The sequence below is a fragment of the Mus caroli genome, chromosome 6 (assembly GCF_900094665.2).
Source record: "Mus caroli chromosome 6, CAROLI_EIJ_v1.1, whole genome shotgun sequence".
NCBI classification, from domain to species: Eukaryota; Metazoa; Chordata; class Mammalia; order Rodentia; family Muridae; genus Mus; species Mus caroli.
This window is the reverse complement of record NC_034575.1, coordinates 33719646-33736829: the sequence shown is the minus strand read 5'-3', so window position 1 is coordinate 33736829 and position 17184 is coordinate 33719646. Positions and strand designations below refer to the sequence as shown.

The window sequence follows — 17184 nt, the reverse complement described above, 5'->3', positions numbered from 1 at the left end:
AAAAAAAAAAAAAAAAAAAAGGTGGCTTGGCATGTCCATTTAGCAGTCCACAGTAGGAAGTTACCCTCTAATGCCTGCCCTCTCCTGCCATGGACTTTTACTTGGGTTTACAGTAGGAAGCATGAATTTTCTCTTATAGAGCAAGCCAAATCCAATCAGGCAGCAGTTGATTACCAGTGGCCAGTTGTCCCCAGGTTGTAACAATACTGTACCAGTAGGCATAGCTTGCCTGACAGGCTGATGCTGTAGCTTGCACAGCCACTGTGGGTATGCCCTTGATGACTTTTCTCCTCCAGTGGCCTGCTTTGTGCCTTCTAGCACTGAAAGTTAGCCGACAGGGAGGATGATTTCAGGTCAGTTCAAGTTTGTCTCTGTGTTTTTCAATCAAAGTATGTTGTGTCTTCAGCAACCATCTCCCTATGCTGAGCAAACGAGCAATAGCAATGCCTGTGTTATTTTTATGGGGGTGCCTCTGGGGCTTTCTGACCAATGACTCATAGAGAGATATCATGGATTTTAGTAACCCATGTGTTCTGGGGAAAGAATTCTCCATCCATGCAGCATACCTCTACTCACATTTCTTTTTAAAATTATTTAATCTAAATTAGCATCTAAAGCAGTGTGTTTCCATAGTTTCCCATAGAGCCTTGGTTTCAGTTAAGCATCCTTACCCTTTTCTCCCCACCAACCCCAGACCTCATCCATGCTTAAGCTTGAACCCTCTGTGTTTCCCAGCTACTTGTGTTCTAACCTTCCTGCCTTATGGCCTGTCCTCTTGCTCATGTGCCCCTTTTCTAGCTGCCTGATCTCTATAGACACTCTTAGTAAATACACAAATCTAAAAATTTTAAGCTAGAATGCACACAGGAATTTTTTTTTGAGGTGACATCTTGCTCTGTTCTCAATCCTGGCTACAGAGTCAACAAAAATGATCTTTTGCCTCAGTTTCCCTAATAGCCAGACCATTAAGTGTATGCCTTTGTGCTTGCTTAGAGATTTTATTTAACAATCATTTCTTAACTACCTGCTGTCTATGGCCCTTGAGGGAGCATTTGAAAACTTGGTTCATTTGGATTTCATAGTAGAGGCTGTTGGCTGGCCACTCCAGTTCTCTGCTCATTCATTTCAGCAGCTTTTGAGAGTTGCTGCTGAAACATGAGAACAGGCCTCCACCTCCAGGCACCTCATGCCCATCCACTCAGACAGCCATTGAGATAGAAAATATTTATAATAGATCTTTTCCTAAAATACCAGGTAAGTGCCAAGACCACCAGCAAACATATTGACCTTTCTAAAGATTTACTTATTTATTTTATGCATAGAGTACACTATTGCTCTCTTGAGACACACCAGAAGAGGGCATCAGATCCCATTACCGGTAGTTATGAGGTACCATATGGTTGCTGGGAATTGAACTCGGGACCTTTGGAAGAGCAGTCAGTGCTCTTAACTGCTGAGCCATCTTTCCAGCCCCCATATTGACCTTTCTAATCTTATCCGATTATCATAGTTAAAAATAGTTCTTACTACCTCTGGTTTTTCTTTGTATTTTCTTTACTTTGAGGTTGTGTGTGTGTGTATGTGTGTGCACATATAGGTATCTTCATATGTAAATAGGAGGTCATGTGTACTAATATGAGTAGAGGCTATTCCTTAAGTTCTGTCCTTTTTGGGTTTGTTTTTTGTTTTGTTTTGTTTTTGAGACAGAATCTCTTATTGTCCTGGGCCTCACCAGATAAACTAAGTTAGCTGACCAGTGAGCCACAAGGGATCAATCTGTTTGTCTCTACCTCACTAGCCCTGGGACTCCAAGCATGCCTAGTCATGCTCAGCATTTTATATATATATATACACATATACATATACATATATATATACATACACACATACATATGTGTATATATATATATACACATACATATAGACACATGTGTCTATATGTATACATGTGTGTCTATATATACACATATATACACACATACATATATATGTGTGTATATATGTATTTATATGTGTGTATATATGTATATATGTGTGTGTGTGTGTGTGTGTTTTGAGGCAAGGTCTCTTGAAGTAGCCTAGGCTAACCTTGAACTCAACAGAGATACTCCTGCCTCTCTCAACCAAGTGCCTTGATTAAAGGCATGTAGCACCATACTCAGCTTACATTTTTATTTTATTATATGTGAATATCTGTTTTGCCTGTTGGTGCATCACTTGCTTGCTTGATACCCACAGACCAGAAGATGGCATCAGATCCTTTGGCCCTGAAGTTACAGATAGTTGTGAGAGACCGTGTGAATGCTAGAAAGTGAACATATGTCCTCTAGAGGAGCAACCAGTGCTCTTAACCATCTGTCTAGCCCCACTTGGACTTCTAAAAAATGTGGGTTCTGGGACATTGCCCTGCAGTCCTCAAGCTTTCGAGGCAAGCACTTACTGAGCCGTCCTCCCAGTCTCTTCAGCTATTTGAAGATTAACAGAGGTTTTGCTTTAAATGATGTTTAGAGCATCATCTGGATTATGACTATTGAAAACTGAGGGATAGATCCCCTGCTGAGTGCCTCAGGTCTTAGCAGTCACTACCCTGGAGATAGAGTACTTCAGGTCTCCCAGGTGTGGATTTTGAGGCCTAGCCTATGGAGTATCTGGGAGTTTGTGAAATGAGAAGGGAAGATGCTGGTGACAGAGTGACAGGTGATAAATAGTAAAAGAGGAGAGGTTATGCATGAGTTTTATGCTTATTTAGGATTAAGTGAATGAGGTAATGAATAGGTAAAGAACATTGGAATGATAATAAGAATGGTGCCCTTTGAAAGAACCTAACATACTTGTCTTGTTTTAAGAGCCCTTCAAGTAAACTAAAAGTAAGAATATTTTATTTGGAGATAAAAACTTTCCATATATTATCTTTTCTGTTAGTACCCAGTTCTAAAGATTTCATTGACAAATATTTGCTATAGAAATTAAATGTGATATTTTCAAATACCTTTCTATTTTTCTTTCCTAGTGACTTGGATGGATAGTCAGAATTTAAAAATACCCCTCTGTGGTGTCCTAGACTTAGTAAAAAAAAACTATGTGCTGGGAGTCACCCAAAAGTCTGTGCCCACCTGTGTGACTGGGGGTACTTTTGTTCCTCGCAGGATAGGGTCTGTCAGTTTGCCTAGGCCACTTTTGCACAGACGTGGATAAATTCTTCCTTCCTTTTCACTGTGAATCCTACATGAGAAGTGTTGATAGGAGCTGACATATCTTGTGTTGTTTCTTTGTAGAAAGAAAAGACAGTTCAGGTCCTGTGTCACCAGGCACTCCTAGCCCGGAGGAGAGCGAGCAGATTTGCTTGTACCATATTCGGAAGAGTTGTAGCTTCCAAGGTAAGTTAGCTGCTCTTCATGGGAGGGGAGACTGCTTCTCATTACTGGGACTGCTTTAAGGACTCCCAAAGAGAGCAGGGGTCTTGACAAACTCGTTCTGAGTCTGCTTTGCTGAGGATAAAAGAAATTATTTGCATTTTTTAAATGAAGCTGTAGATGATGGGGAATATAGACTTTGGATCTGTACCAGGTGAGTGTCAAATGGCCACAGAACTTAATGAAATGGAGCTACTTAGTCTAGCCTAAGCTAAGATAATTGCCACTTCTGTAGGGTAACAGCCTAGGGAAGTCTCAGAAACTGGGAAAATTGCAGTGAGGAGATGGAGGCACTTTTATTAGCACTTAGAGGATTGTCCAAGGTGTCCTCAAGTATTGGGCTAGTGGTCCCTGCTTGCCTTCCTTTACCACACATAGTCATTCTTGTGGGGTCCGTATTTTCACACAAGCTTTATGTTCTTCACTAACAGTCTGTCTTTGACTAAAGATTCTTAAGTCCTGTGACTGCAGCGACTGAAATGTTGTATTTCGTTTTTAGTCTTTAGATGTCACACAAGCAATCATGAGTGTTTTCACTTTGTGAAAAAGGAGTTAGATGGTACAGAGCGGAGCAGAAAGATTTCCATCTGCTTCATCCTTCTCCAGTGGTACACACTTGCTGTATGTTGGGCCACACTTATTTTATGCATTTTATTTCAGATTAAATTTTATCTTACATGTATGGAAGTTTGCCTACATATGTCTGTGTACCATGCTTGTGCCTGGTTTCAGGAAGGCCAGAAGAGGGTATCTGGTCCCTTGGAACCGGACTTATAGAAGGCTGTGGACTACCATGTCAGTGCTGGGAAGCAAACCTGCATCCTCTGAAAGGGCATCCTATCTTTCTTGCCCCTTCATTCTTGTTTTTAAAGATTTATTTGTTCCTTTTTTTTTAAATCACCTTTTGCTTCAACGTTATCCTGCCGGCTTTGTAGTTTAGGGGCTCCTAAATGACTGTTTTCTTTGGAGCGCTCTTCATTGCTGCTGAGTGCTTTTTACATTTGCTCTTCTCTCTAGCAGTGTGGTCTGGGTGCTTCGCCTTCCAAATTGAGATGGCATTTATGTAACTCAGCCGGAAAGCCTAGAGCCTGGATCATGTTGAGGTTGGGGTGTTAGAAGGAGGCAGATAAAGAGGGCAGGGTATCATGGAGGAAGGTTGCTTCCTGCATCCACTGTTGTGCCAAAATTCTCACCAGCTGCTGTGGTTGCAGTGGCTTCTCCCAGGGACCTACAGCGGTGATTGCCTGGCCATCATATTCAGTTCCCAGTTTACTGTTAGCCACAGCCTTGGATCCCTGGGTCCTTTCTGAGGCCTCAGTCTGGTGGGCATGGGGAAGACACTCTTTCTTGGGAGCTGTTTTCTTCCTTGAAGATTTTCCTCAGGCTACCCAGGATTTGCTTGTACTTGGGGTTTGTCAATCTAGCTTTTCAACACTGGGTGCTTTCTGCTCACCTCTGTTCATTTTCTTTAGTGTCCTTCAGGTAGGGAACAGAAACTCTTGGTTTGGTCACAGCATCTGGACCATGACTACAGCCTGGCCCAGTGCTTCATTATTTGTTAGATTCATTCCTTGTCAAGAATCCAATAGGTCTCTGAGTCCAGTGTGAGTCATGTAAGCGCAAACTCTGTTCAAATGAAGGAGTTGCAAGTCCCCAAGGTGGCTGTGTCCTTCCTGCCTTGTTAAATGTAAGAGCTTTCCTTGCCTGAGCACCCAAGCTTATTTCATGAGGCCTCTTGACCTTGTACCCCTTTTTGCTGTGTCTGCATAGCTCCTGGCCTGTTTTTTGACAAGCCCTAGCAGTGTCAACAGGCTACTCTGGTACTCCTTGACAACATCACCTTTTTAGAGTTTGGGAAAGGTCTCACATTGAGAAAGAATGTGCATAGTTTAGGACATTTTAATTTTCAACTTTTAGCTTAAATTAATTTTTAAAAATGTGAATTAAAATGGGTTAACTAATGTTAATAAGAAATGAATCTTTATCAACCTCCTTTTTCTTAGCAGCTAAGTAGGTCCTTTAAAAACAAAAACAGTGATATCCTGCTCCTTGGGTGTCTGTCTAGAAAGATGTGGCATGTATACTAGTATATATGTCTCTTTATAGTAAATGTCTATGTGTATTTGGCATTGTTCTTATATAGCATTAGCACACATGCACCTTCCTTGTTTTGCTTAACCAGTTGCTTACTTTTGGAAACCACATACTAAAGTCTTAAGACTCAATTCAAAACGTGCAAAATGACAAGCCTTTCCTTATGCTTCTACAAGAAATATCTGCATTTGTATGTGTTTTTAATTAGAATACTACTAATCTCTCCATCTCCTATTTTTATATATAGAAACCTTTTGCACCTGGTTGAGTATCTTTCCAATAGTTATATCTTGGCTATATCTCTATTTCAGTGAGCTTCTTAGGCTTTTTTCCTTCCTATCCTCGTCACCATCTCTGTACAAATGTACCAGAAACTCACACGACTTTTGAAAGAAAGTGTCAGAGACAGCATAAGCAAAGATGGGGCAGGGTGCAAGGGCCTGAAGGGGAGGGCAGTGGTGAGCCTATGGTATGGAAGACAGGGAAAGTAGAGGGGAGTCATGGATACTGATGGATACCAAGTCACCTTCAGTGGGATGTGGTAAGGTTACATGGTCAGACGGACTCCCCTCCCCTCCCCTCCCCTCCCCTCCCCTCCCAATACAGATAGATCTTAAGGCTTTTATCTATGCTAGGCGGCACATGTTCTGTTGAGGAACTCTGTTTCCAACCATATTTTTATTTTGAACTTGTGATTCTCCTGCCTCAGCCATCAAGCTAGATTCTGGGATGGATTCCTTTTGGAGTTCAATCTGGAATCTGACCTCTGCTCCTCCACATCTCTATGTGCATAGAGACAAGGAACAGCTTGACTGCCCTCTGCAGGACTGGGAACTTTTATGATCAGCTTCTTTATGGTCATGAATGTCATTCTAGACTGACACATATCTTTTGACAACTCATTGTAATGCCCTATTTAAAGGGAAGACTCCCATAGTATGACCCATAGTACTTCAGTATGTAAATGCATGGGTGTAACTGCGCTAACAAAGCAAAACTTCCTCAGAACTTCCCAGGATGCTCTCAGGTCAATAATCAGGACCATTCCCAAGGCCGGCATTAGGGTGGGGCCACGCTGCTTACGCTAGGGTGTCTGACTACTTTATGTTTCTATTTTAGAAAAGTGCCATCGAGTTCATTTTCATTTGCCATATCGGTGGCAATTCTTGGATGGAGGCAAATGGAAGGATTTGGACAACATGGAGCTTATTGAAGAAGCATATAGCAATCCCAGTAAAGACAGGTAGGAGAAGGAAACATGCCCCTCATCGTGGCTTTGTGCCCAGCCTTTTATGTGTAGCATAACAGATTTAGTTTAAACCATAGTATGTGCATGCATGAGTGTGTCTGTACACTCAAGCGCATGTGCACTCTCGTGCACGCGCACACACACACACACACACACACACACACACCCCAAAGCTTGATATGGAGGTGGAAGCCCATGTTCATACTGGCTATGGTGTATACTAGTTATCTGTTCTCCTGCTTTCTTCCATTCAGGGAGGAGCTGTGAGAAAAGGTGGTACCAAGACCAAGTAATCTCAATTACTTGCTGCTGGGACTGGTCACACACAGTTATCTATTATAGACGATCAAGAGATTGTCTATAACTAGGAGTTTGTAAACTTCTAGTCTTTCTCACAAAGTCACACAGCCAAACTATTTTAACCTGAATGTTTTTATTCTTGAATTTTTTTCTAGCATTTTCACTCAGCCAATTCATGTAAACATGGAAGACCCAGGTAGTCTTCCTTTAAGTATCTAGCCATTACTCTTTTAAAATGTGCTGTGATGTATGGCTAAAAAAGTTAATTAATTTTTTTATTATTATTTTGGTCATGGACTGGAGAGTATCATAGTAGGTAGAGAACTTATTGCTCTGACAAAAGCCCTGTGTTTGGTTCTGGCGTCCACATGGTAGCTAAGTGTCGGCACTTCCTTCCCATCATAGAGGGTCTTAGGCCCTTTCCAGCCTCTTCAGGTACTGCACTCATGTGGTAAATATGTGCAGACAAAATACCTATATATAAAAATAAATCTTTATTAAAAAAAGTTTTGGTTTTATTTTTGGTTATGTTTGTGTGTGTGTGTGTGTGTGTGTATGTGAAAGAGAGAGAGAGAATGTGAGTGAAGTTGCCTGTAGAGGCCACAGAAAGGTATCGGATCCCCTGAAGGTAAAGTAATAGGCAGTTATAGGCACCCACAGTGGGTGCTGGGAACCAAAATCTGATCCTCTCTAAAAGCAGCAAGTGCTCTTAACCGCTGAGCTCCCTAAAAAGAGACTTTGAATATCTAAAATAAAAAGTGCATATGTGCAAATTGCTATTGGCTAAGAATGTGAAACAAATTATTTCCCTTAGCAAGATTAAATAGCTCACACAGCATCCATAATGTTTCTCTTGAAGCTAATTTTAGACAATGTTATGCATAAATATTACTTTTAGTAAATGTATTTGCATATGTAGCCAGAATACAGACTATCTCATCACCTAGAAGGTTCTTCATTCAGTCCACTTGACTAACTACTCTCACCTTAGACTAGTTTTGCTCATCTGTGGACCTGTAAGTTGAACCATTTGCTGTATACTGATAGGCCTGGAGTCTAACAGCATTGTGGTTTCTTGAGCGTTACCTCATTTTGCAAGGAGTCTGGACTGGTTGCTAGCAACCAAGGCTGTGCGGCCAGACTGTCTCCTTCGTACCTTGTTTGCTGGCTGTGTTTGCTCAGATGATTTCTTAGCATTCATGGGCTTTTATTTCCATTTGTTACATGGCAATAACAGTCTTACCCCAAAACAGAGGGCTGTAAACATTGACCTTCCTACACATAAACTGTGTATGCAGGTGCTGGCACTGCTCACTGCGTGCTAACTATTGTTAGTTGTGTTTTCTAAGGAGTTCTGTTCATTTTTTGACAGTTTAGTAATGCATTTTATTTTTTGTAGCTTTGGAGATCATACCCAGGGTGCTGTTCTGCTTTCACCATATTTCCACCCCTAATTATTTTAAAGAATATTTTAACCAACATTTCTATATTTACAGTCAGAGTTTTCATAATATCCAGTCTTCTGTATCACCTTTATTTTATTTTTTTTCACAAAGGAGAAGTGATGATCGTAAAAAGCAGCTTTCCCCACCTTTGGAAACATTTCTAAAACTGAGTATAACATATTTGCTATTTGTATCTACCTGTCATATATTCTCATAGGTGGAAGCACAATGGCTGTGCTGTTTGATTGGTGACGTTTTCATCTGCTGTTCACTTTCATTTGCAGGATTGTGTATACAGAGTCAGCTGCTGGCTTTCACTTTGATAATTTAGACTTTAATTCCATGAAGTTTGGTAATACTCTGGCTCGCCGACTCTCCACAGCTTCTTCAGTCACCAAACCCCCACACTTCATCCTCACTACTGACTGGGTCTGGTACTGGATGGATGAGCTTGGTTCTTGGCAGGAATATGGACGACAAGTAAGTGTGGTGAAAAGGATGACTGCTTTATAGAAGATGAAGCCATTCTAAACAAAAGCACAAAGATCCAGCAAGCATATTTGATAGTCACCAGAATCTTAAGATACCTGGGAGACAGTATATCTTTATAAGCCTATCTTTGAATTAGAAGTCTTTGTTCATTAATTAATGTTAAATAACTAATGAATGTTATTTAATATTAAATAACTGTCATGATGTCAGCGTTTTTTCAGTGATTTTATTAGTTAATAGAAAACTCTGGAGTTAGTGCCTAGTATAACTGTGGTGTAATGTTGAAGGCTTTCAAAGTGCCTTTCTTGACTGTTTCTATAGTTTTAGAAGATAGGATTGTATGAGAATAAGGATTTACAATACCATTGATTTTGAACACAAACCAGGTAACTCATTGTCCATTATTTGAAGATGTCTACAATGGCTGTGATCAAAAGGAGTCTCTGGAGACTTATAGAAATGCAGTATGTGAAAAAAGCCACTTATATAGAGATCCTCTTCCATAGTGAAAATCATCTGTGGGGCCTCATGGGCATTTGTACTCCCTGGCTTGTTGGAGGTTGTACCAAGTCATGGGTTTCTTGTTCTTAGTAAATGTCACTTTATTTTCCTCAAATAAGGTGATGAGAGCCATACCCAAGCTGTGCAAATTCTAAGAAATCTTTTGAAATGGCCATTCTGAATTCCAAGATTTTTGTGAGATGATAGTTACATCAACCCCTGTATCCAAATCTTCTATTTCAGTGTTGTTCACTTGCAACTTCAATTTTGGATTCCAATCATTAACAACAGTTTGCCAAAATACCTGTTTTCTTGTATTTCCAAATCCTCCTGGTCTTTCTACTGTAACAGCTTTGTCTTTGATGTAGGGAAGCCGTTACAGCCGAGCAATCCTGTCACCTGTGCTCACTTGCATCTCTCTTTTTACATGGGCCATCACTTTAATTTCTCCTTTGAAACCTTTATCTGTTAAATTCTTGGATGCACAAGGAATTCTTGGGAAGTTAGCTCACTCATTCCCAAGACCATTCCTACTGTCCCTGATGGGTAAAGAACCACAAACTCTAGTAGATATTTTATAACATTGGATTTTGGGGCGCAGTATAAGATGTTTATCTGTGGCCAAGTCTAGAGCATCACTGCCTTCAGTAGCATGCATAGATCTTCAGTACTTAGTTGGGATTTTTCTGCTTGTTTGTTATTTCCTGGCTGACGGTCAAAAAGCCTCTACTTCTGCTGCAGGCTCTAGAGCTAGGCCCCCAATTTTATTTCTGATGGCAAGAAATTGCCTTGGCTATCTCTCTTGGACCTATACTCACTGGTCTAGTAGCAGCCCTTTGCCATGTTGCCTGAACACCCTTGGAACCTAGGCCTTCTTTGTGGTTTATATTTAGAAACACCATTGCTTTTAGAGATGCCTTGTTTACAATTTTATTGCAAATGACCATATTTCCCTCAATTAAAGCACCAGTCATTTTGCGATATGAGACCTTTGGTGGCTTGGTTACAATCTCTACAAATGACCATGTCTTCAACAGTTAAAACACCATCAATTTTGAGATCTAAAATATTTAGCTATGGCTTGCCCAATTATCATGGCATTACACACTTTATAACCAATATCAGTCATCTCCCTGAGCCATTCTTCCATAGGCGCTGCTCTCACCTCTATTGGTCTAATAACACTTTCATACTTGGTATTCACAGGTTCAAGTACTTACTGCATTCAAAATTGAACCTGCATAGACCAGCTACAAGTGGCACCTATTGGGCTGTTTGCAGGAAAAGAAACATTAAAAGAAAAAATAAAAAAAAACCCACATATTTTACAACAAGGCTAGACAGAATGGGAGGTTTGAGTTCAAGTACAATAGGGCAAAAGGCAGGAAAAGGAGGGATGGATACGTTGCTTTAAAAGCTGACAAGCTTATATGCTGAGGCTGTTGGGACATGCTTCCCATGGTTGTCAGCAGTAGTTTTTTCTCCTTGTACTCACTTTAGGCTGTTTTGTTTATAAAATGGGTAAATCAACAGGAAAAAAAAATATGGGTGGAATTAGAGAAGCTTGGAAATTAAAAAAAAAAAAAAACAAGAAAATATTAAAAGTGACAACAAGTAGGTTCATTCCCAGTGACTGAAACAGAGAGAGGAACCCCCCCACCCCTCCACCCCCAAATAGAAAGAGGCAAAATGTTGGTGACCTCTTGGATTTCTGGGATATAAAAAAAAGCCAGCTGGGGGCCTGGGGTTGGAAGGGGCTATCAGAGGGAGAAGAGAAGGAAGTTGGTGGAGAAGGTATTGCTAGGAGTCAATTGAGCCAGAGAAGTTGAGCTGAGCAGATAGGCTAGAACCCTGGTTATCGTTTGGAGCTGCTAGTGTTGAGAAAACTGGGAGAAGGGACAGTCTCTCAGTTTACGCAGACTGTTGGTGAGCTGAGGGAGGGAGGAACAGTTGGGAGAAATTTGAAGGACTTGGGCTGGAAACTGGGAGGAGGGCTGGCGGGGAGTTAAGAGAAATGGTTACTGTTGTAAAATAGCTAGCCATTTTATAAGAGGTAGTATTCTTTGAGCTGATGAGCTAAGTAGCCTATGTGAATTTACTGTTGATATTTTACTGTCATTTGAATGGGTTGTGTCATCTATTCTGAAAAAAATTTTAAAAATGTTTATTTTTGTGTGTGTGTGACAGTTGGTTCTCTTCTTCTAAGGATTGAACTCAGGTTATCTACCTTGATGGCAAGTACCTTTTCCTGCTGATGCTTTTTTCTGCTGTTCTATGCTTTTTCGTGGCTGATATCTCAGTTACTCTGCTTAGCAGGACCTGTAGTTACTGTCTTCTGTTTACAAGAATAGCTTCAGGAGAGTCTTGTCATTCCCTTCCACGCCCCCTCCCAACCCTCACTCTGCTCTCTGGTGCCTTCTTCTTTTCCTATAACAAGATAACCTGTCTAAAACAGAGGCTGGATTGACTAGCATCTTTGCTCATCACCATAGGCTGTAGACATAAGGTTCTGTACACCATGCAAAGTGTACCCTTGGGTTATTCAAACACTGATTTCTCTTCCCTCACATCTTATCTCAATCTCAACACAGTATTGTAATGCTTATACCATGAATCTCCTGTCTCGAGTTTGTGTAAATAGTTCTTACCATTGATTCTCTGTCTTGTCAATAAATGCTGATCCTCCAGTGGCTGGGCAGAAGAGAGAATAGGGCAAGGCGTCTGCTAACTAGAGGAAGGAGAGGAAGAGGAGAGACTTGCCTGTAGGATGGAGGAATTGGAGCCATGAGGAAGGGGTCTAAAGAACCAGATCAATACTAATATACAAGTGTCATGGGATGGGGCTTGGAGGTAGCTAGACTAGCATAGAAAGTAAAGATGGAACATTTAATGGGTCAGCTATTGAGGTATAATTTTAAAATAGATCTTGGTTTCTTTGTGCAGCCCTTGGAGACTAACAGAAGGTAAAGAATTACAGCCACCAGATTAATTCATTTGTTTACATTTATATTAAGAACAATTCATTTTCAATAGTCTCTTGCCTCCATTACACCTCTGTATTTCCCCTTACAGGGCTCAGGGCACCCTGTGACCACCATCAGCAGCAGTGACGTGGAAAAGGCTTACTTGGCATTCTGTGCTCCAGGGGCTGATGCCCAGGCAGCCACCTTGAAGTTCCAGGCTGGAAAACACAACTATGAGTTACACTTCAAAGGTACCTCTTACTTGTAGGGTAGAGTCTAGCTCTCCCATATTTACCTGGGGCCTGGGCTGCTATAATAAAGGAAAGGAGGGTATATCTGTCCCAAAAGGCAGAGAGACCCATCGACAGATGATACTGTCCATGCTGTCAAGGAGATGTGCTTTGAGGACATGAGGATATGAGAATAAGGAGCTTTTCTAACATGCGAAGACAGGGTCAGTGAGTAGTGTGACTGTTCTGTTTCTGAAGGTTAATCTCAGTTTCTGAGAAGGCCCAAGGGGCTTTGCTATAAGTGTCACAGTGTCACCTTATTATTCCTGGTATGGCACTGAAACTACCACCCTTCTTTCAGTCTTAATGGGACAAAGTCGGGTTTAGCATGTTATAGGACATACTTTTTTTTTTTTTTTTTCTTTTTGGTTTTTCGAGACAGGGTTTCTCTGTGATGCCCTGGCTGTCCTGGAACTCACTCTGTAGACCAGGCTGGTCTCGAACTCAGAAATCCGCCTGCCTCTGCCTCCCGAGTGCTGGGATTAAAGGTGTGCGCCACCACGCCTGGCTCAGAACATACTAATTAAAAGTTCTGTACATATAGTGCCCAGAAGCTGGAGCTGAGATGATTTTTCCCATATATCTTAACAGACAAAAGCAGACCAATCACCCATTGGCCAGTTCTTCATTGGCTGATTTGTGAAAATGTTTTTCAGTTTTGCTGTAGTTTCTCATACCATCTCCATGCAGACATGCCCGTCTGCTCTGCTCAGTTTGAATTACATATAATATTTTATATTTGGCATCTTGCAAATGCAGCATGTTAAAGGGAATCAGAGGGCTTGATTTTGGTGCAATGTGCTGGCTACCTTCACTATTTTGTATGTTTTCTTCTCTGTAGAAAGCAATAAAGTGCCATTAGTGGATCTTCCTAAAGCCCCTTGGCTGCTTGCTTTGGGCTGGTTATTTTTGGTTTGTGCTTTTGCAGCACTTGTGGTTTTGTTTAAAGAAGACTCCTACAGCTTGTCTTGCCTCTCAGAGAAGTTTCTTCTGCTCTCCAGCGGAATGACTTCTACTGGACGATACCAACCAAGGCATGAGTGTCACAAATGACAGTCCCTATAATTGATGATAGTGTGTAGAAGAGCACAGGAGATAGGAAAGACAGGAGTGCCGTGCAGGCTAGTTTATGCAGCTGTCGCTCCTCTGACTGATGCTAACCAAAGGTTAGAGTAGATCTTTTAAACATCTGGAAAACATAAAACAGATACAACAAAAATGTCAGACACACCTTTCAGGTTCTTGGACTTCAGTCTGGAGATAGAGCAGACTTTTAGGACAAGGATATAGCTATAACTATAAGTGTATAGCAAGAAAAATCATGCTCACAGTGGCCTGACCTAAGGTCACTGGGTGGTCACAGTTTGCCTGTTGCTTTTGGTTTTTGGTACATAATAGTATCTTCAAAAGAAAAGGATGGAAGTCATTGGCTTCATCTACACAGTCCTTACTATATATAATGAAATAGAATCTCAAAGCAAACTACCACATAGACTTACTGATTATTAGGAAGCAAATACTTTCAAATGTATATACACAGCAGCCCAAATGACTTATTCTGTGTTTGGGGAGACCAGCTTTGGTAAAGATGCTTGTCATGAAAGAGCAACTTAAGGCAACAACCAAGTTTCTAGCAGCAGAGGAAAGACATTCTAGTCGCTGGCTGTCAATAGACAGAGTCCTCCAAAGCAAGCTCCTTCAGGGATATATCACAGTATAAATTAAGGAATCAACAAGGTTTCCTTACAACAACAAGGAAAGGGGCTCTTTTCTCTCCATGGAATGTTAGAGAAGATATCTAACATATATGTAACCAGTCCATATATTCTGAATAGCCTATTTTTACTAGTAAAAGGTTGTCTGAGACTCACTATAGATAATAATCCAAGTGTGTCAGTAAGCTGAGCTTCAGTGGATGGCTGAATGAGGGGTGACAGGGGTTGTGGAAGCTCCTGGGTGAACACTGGACTCCAGAAACAGTGGGTTTCGCTGAGTGTAAGGGACACATCCTCCAGGTACTATACAGTCTATGTACAAAGACAGCTGAGTTCCAGATAGCTATAATTTTTAATATTAAAATGTTCCTAAAATGAAAATCAAAGTTGGCTTTATATATTTAAGTGTAAAAGTAGCACCTACTAAGAGACACGACTTCTAGACATTTGTCATTTTCAGTACAAAGGGTGGATGGTACACACCCTCAGTTCTTGGAGTGAATCTGCTATTGAGGGTGAGTCAGATGTTTAGTCTATTAAAGAGAACATAGGTTTGAAAAGATTGATTAAAGGTTGTCAGTTTACTCAAAAATTTTTAAAAAGTTATAAGGACAAAATGATTACATATAAATTACATTAACTCAAGATACAATAATTTGGTTTCAGGCTTGACTGGAACCTCTTTACATCCAAGCTGGAAAGAAATGCTGAGCAAAATATTAATTTAAATGTGATTGGAAGGAACAATTCAAAAGCACTCGTATAATTGATAACATCAATTACTAATCATTTCTCTATTCATTAAACTCAGTCTCCTAAGGATACCTATTTTCTTTATGAATGTTTGAAATGTATAAAATTGCCTTAATTTTAAGACTGATCTTGAGTTTTACATGTTGTATTATCTGTCCAACCCATTTAATTTACGTTTAGAGAACATTCCTGCTGTGCATGCACCCCCACTCTGTGTGTGTGTGTGTGTGTGTGTGTATGTATGTGTCTCTGGGTGTAATTTTTTTCATTGGAATGTTTTTTCAGATTTTCTGCAGAAAAACCTTGTATATGGCACTATCAGAAAGGTTTGTCGCAGACCCAAGTATGTGTCTCCCCAGGATGTGCAGATGAAGCAGTCCTGGTAAGTGATATTTGTGCGTTAGCTTGATATGTGGTTTTGGTTGAGGAGTGCTTTGCTTTCAGTTACAGGAAGCTTCTCAGACTGCATGGAAGGGTACTGACTAGCATGTGTGACTAGCATGCTACTGTCTTTCAAACCTACTAGTTGGGAAAGTCTTTAAGCCACAGTGAGAATTAGCATTGTGGGTTTCATCAAGGCTATTTAGTGAGATGTGCAAACCTGGTTAGATTTGAAGCCCATCAGTTTGTCTTTGAATGTGACAACTAAATTATAAACTTAAATCTTTACAAATGTTGAAGTAATGAAATAATAAAGGCTCATGTATTTCATCCTTGAATATCATGGAATACCAAAATTAAGAAAAGTGGTATAGTAGTCATTAACAAACCAACTTCACTTTCACAGTGGGTTTCCTTGTGTGCCAGGGTGGCTGCTTGGGGCCTCTAATTGAATCAACCCATAGGCAGAACATAAGGGAGGAGAGAGACTTTCTGCAACAGATGGGGAATTCTTGAGATCTCGCTATTGATCCGATGTCCTAGTCTTGAGCAGGTGCAGTAGGGTTGGAGCTAGCCAGATGGCGTATGTACTAGAAGAAGATGCCCTGGATTGTGAAGATGTACCAAGTTTCCCTTATAGTCTAAGTGTGCCATGGCCAAAGCTGGGACTTTAAGCCAACAATGTTGTCAACTGCCCATAGCTTTATTAACCTGAGAAGCCAGAATTGCTTAGGTTTTGTTGGTTTTCTGAAGACTTCAGAGGTAACATTTATTATGTTTATATAACAAGGAGGCCATCTAAAAAAGATTTGGTATAAGTAAGAGGAAAAGTATATTATCAGTCCAAGAAATAATGCCTTGTGACTCAAATACAACAACATAATTTCTTGAGAATATGACCTCTTTTTTCCTTCAAGTTTATTTTTGATGAAATTTAAAATATATACTTGTTTAAAAGTCACAACTCAGCTGGCCGTGGTGGTGCACGCCTTTAATCCCAGCACTTGGGAGGCACAGGCGGGCAAATTTCTGAGTTTGAGGCCAGCCTGGTCTATAGAGTGAGTACCAGGACAGTCAGGGCTACACAAAGAAACCCTGTCTCAAAAAAAAAAAAAACCAAAAAAAAAAAAAAAAAGTTTGTCTTTTTACCCTGTTCCCATTGAGGTAACCATTTTTGTTTGCTTCTGATTGCTCTTTTCTGTGTTTATCTTCCACCCCACTGTCTTCTGCTTTCCACTCTAGCTTTGGAGAAATTGGCTGTTGGTCTAACTAGCACTTTTTGATGTTATCACACTTTTTCTCCCTCTGGCTCATTTTAAAGTCTTGGTCTTGGAGTTCTGTACCTCACTCTTCTGTGTGTAGGCTTGTGTTTATATTTATCCTTCTATATTTATTGAGATTCTGTGGGCTTCTTTTTTTTTAAATTTTTTTTAATTAGGTATTTTCCTCATTTACATTTCCAATGCTATCCCAAAAGTCCCCCATATCCTCCCCCCGACTCCCCCCCCACTCCCACTTTTTGGCCCTGGCATTCCCCTGTACTGGGGCATATAAAGTTTGCAAGTCCAATGGGCCTCTCTTTCCAGTG

At 40.6% G+C, this 17184-nt stretch overlaps 1 protein-coding gene across 1 annotated transcript in view; it reads left to right on the top strand.

Moving 5' to 3' along the window:
• Window positions 1–17184, top strand: part of Parp12 (poly(ADP-ribose) polymerase family member 12) — a 34067-nt gene that overhangs the window by 9226 nt on the left and 7657 nt on the right. Inside the window, exons 4-8 of the mRNA XM_021164830.2 lie at window positions 3276–3377; window positions 6627–6750; window positions 8786–8981; window positions 12567–12708; window positions 15501–15597. Coding sequence (XP_021020489.1) covers window positions 3276–3377; window positions 6627–6750; window positions 8786–8981; window positions 12567–12708; window positions 15501–15597 — 661 coding nt within the window. The remainder of the gene's footprint in view (window positions 1–3275; window positions 3378–6626; window positions 6751–8785; window positions 8982–12566; window positions 12709–15500; window positions 15598–17184) is intronic.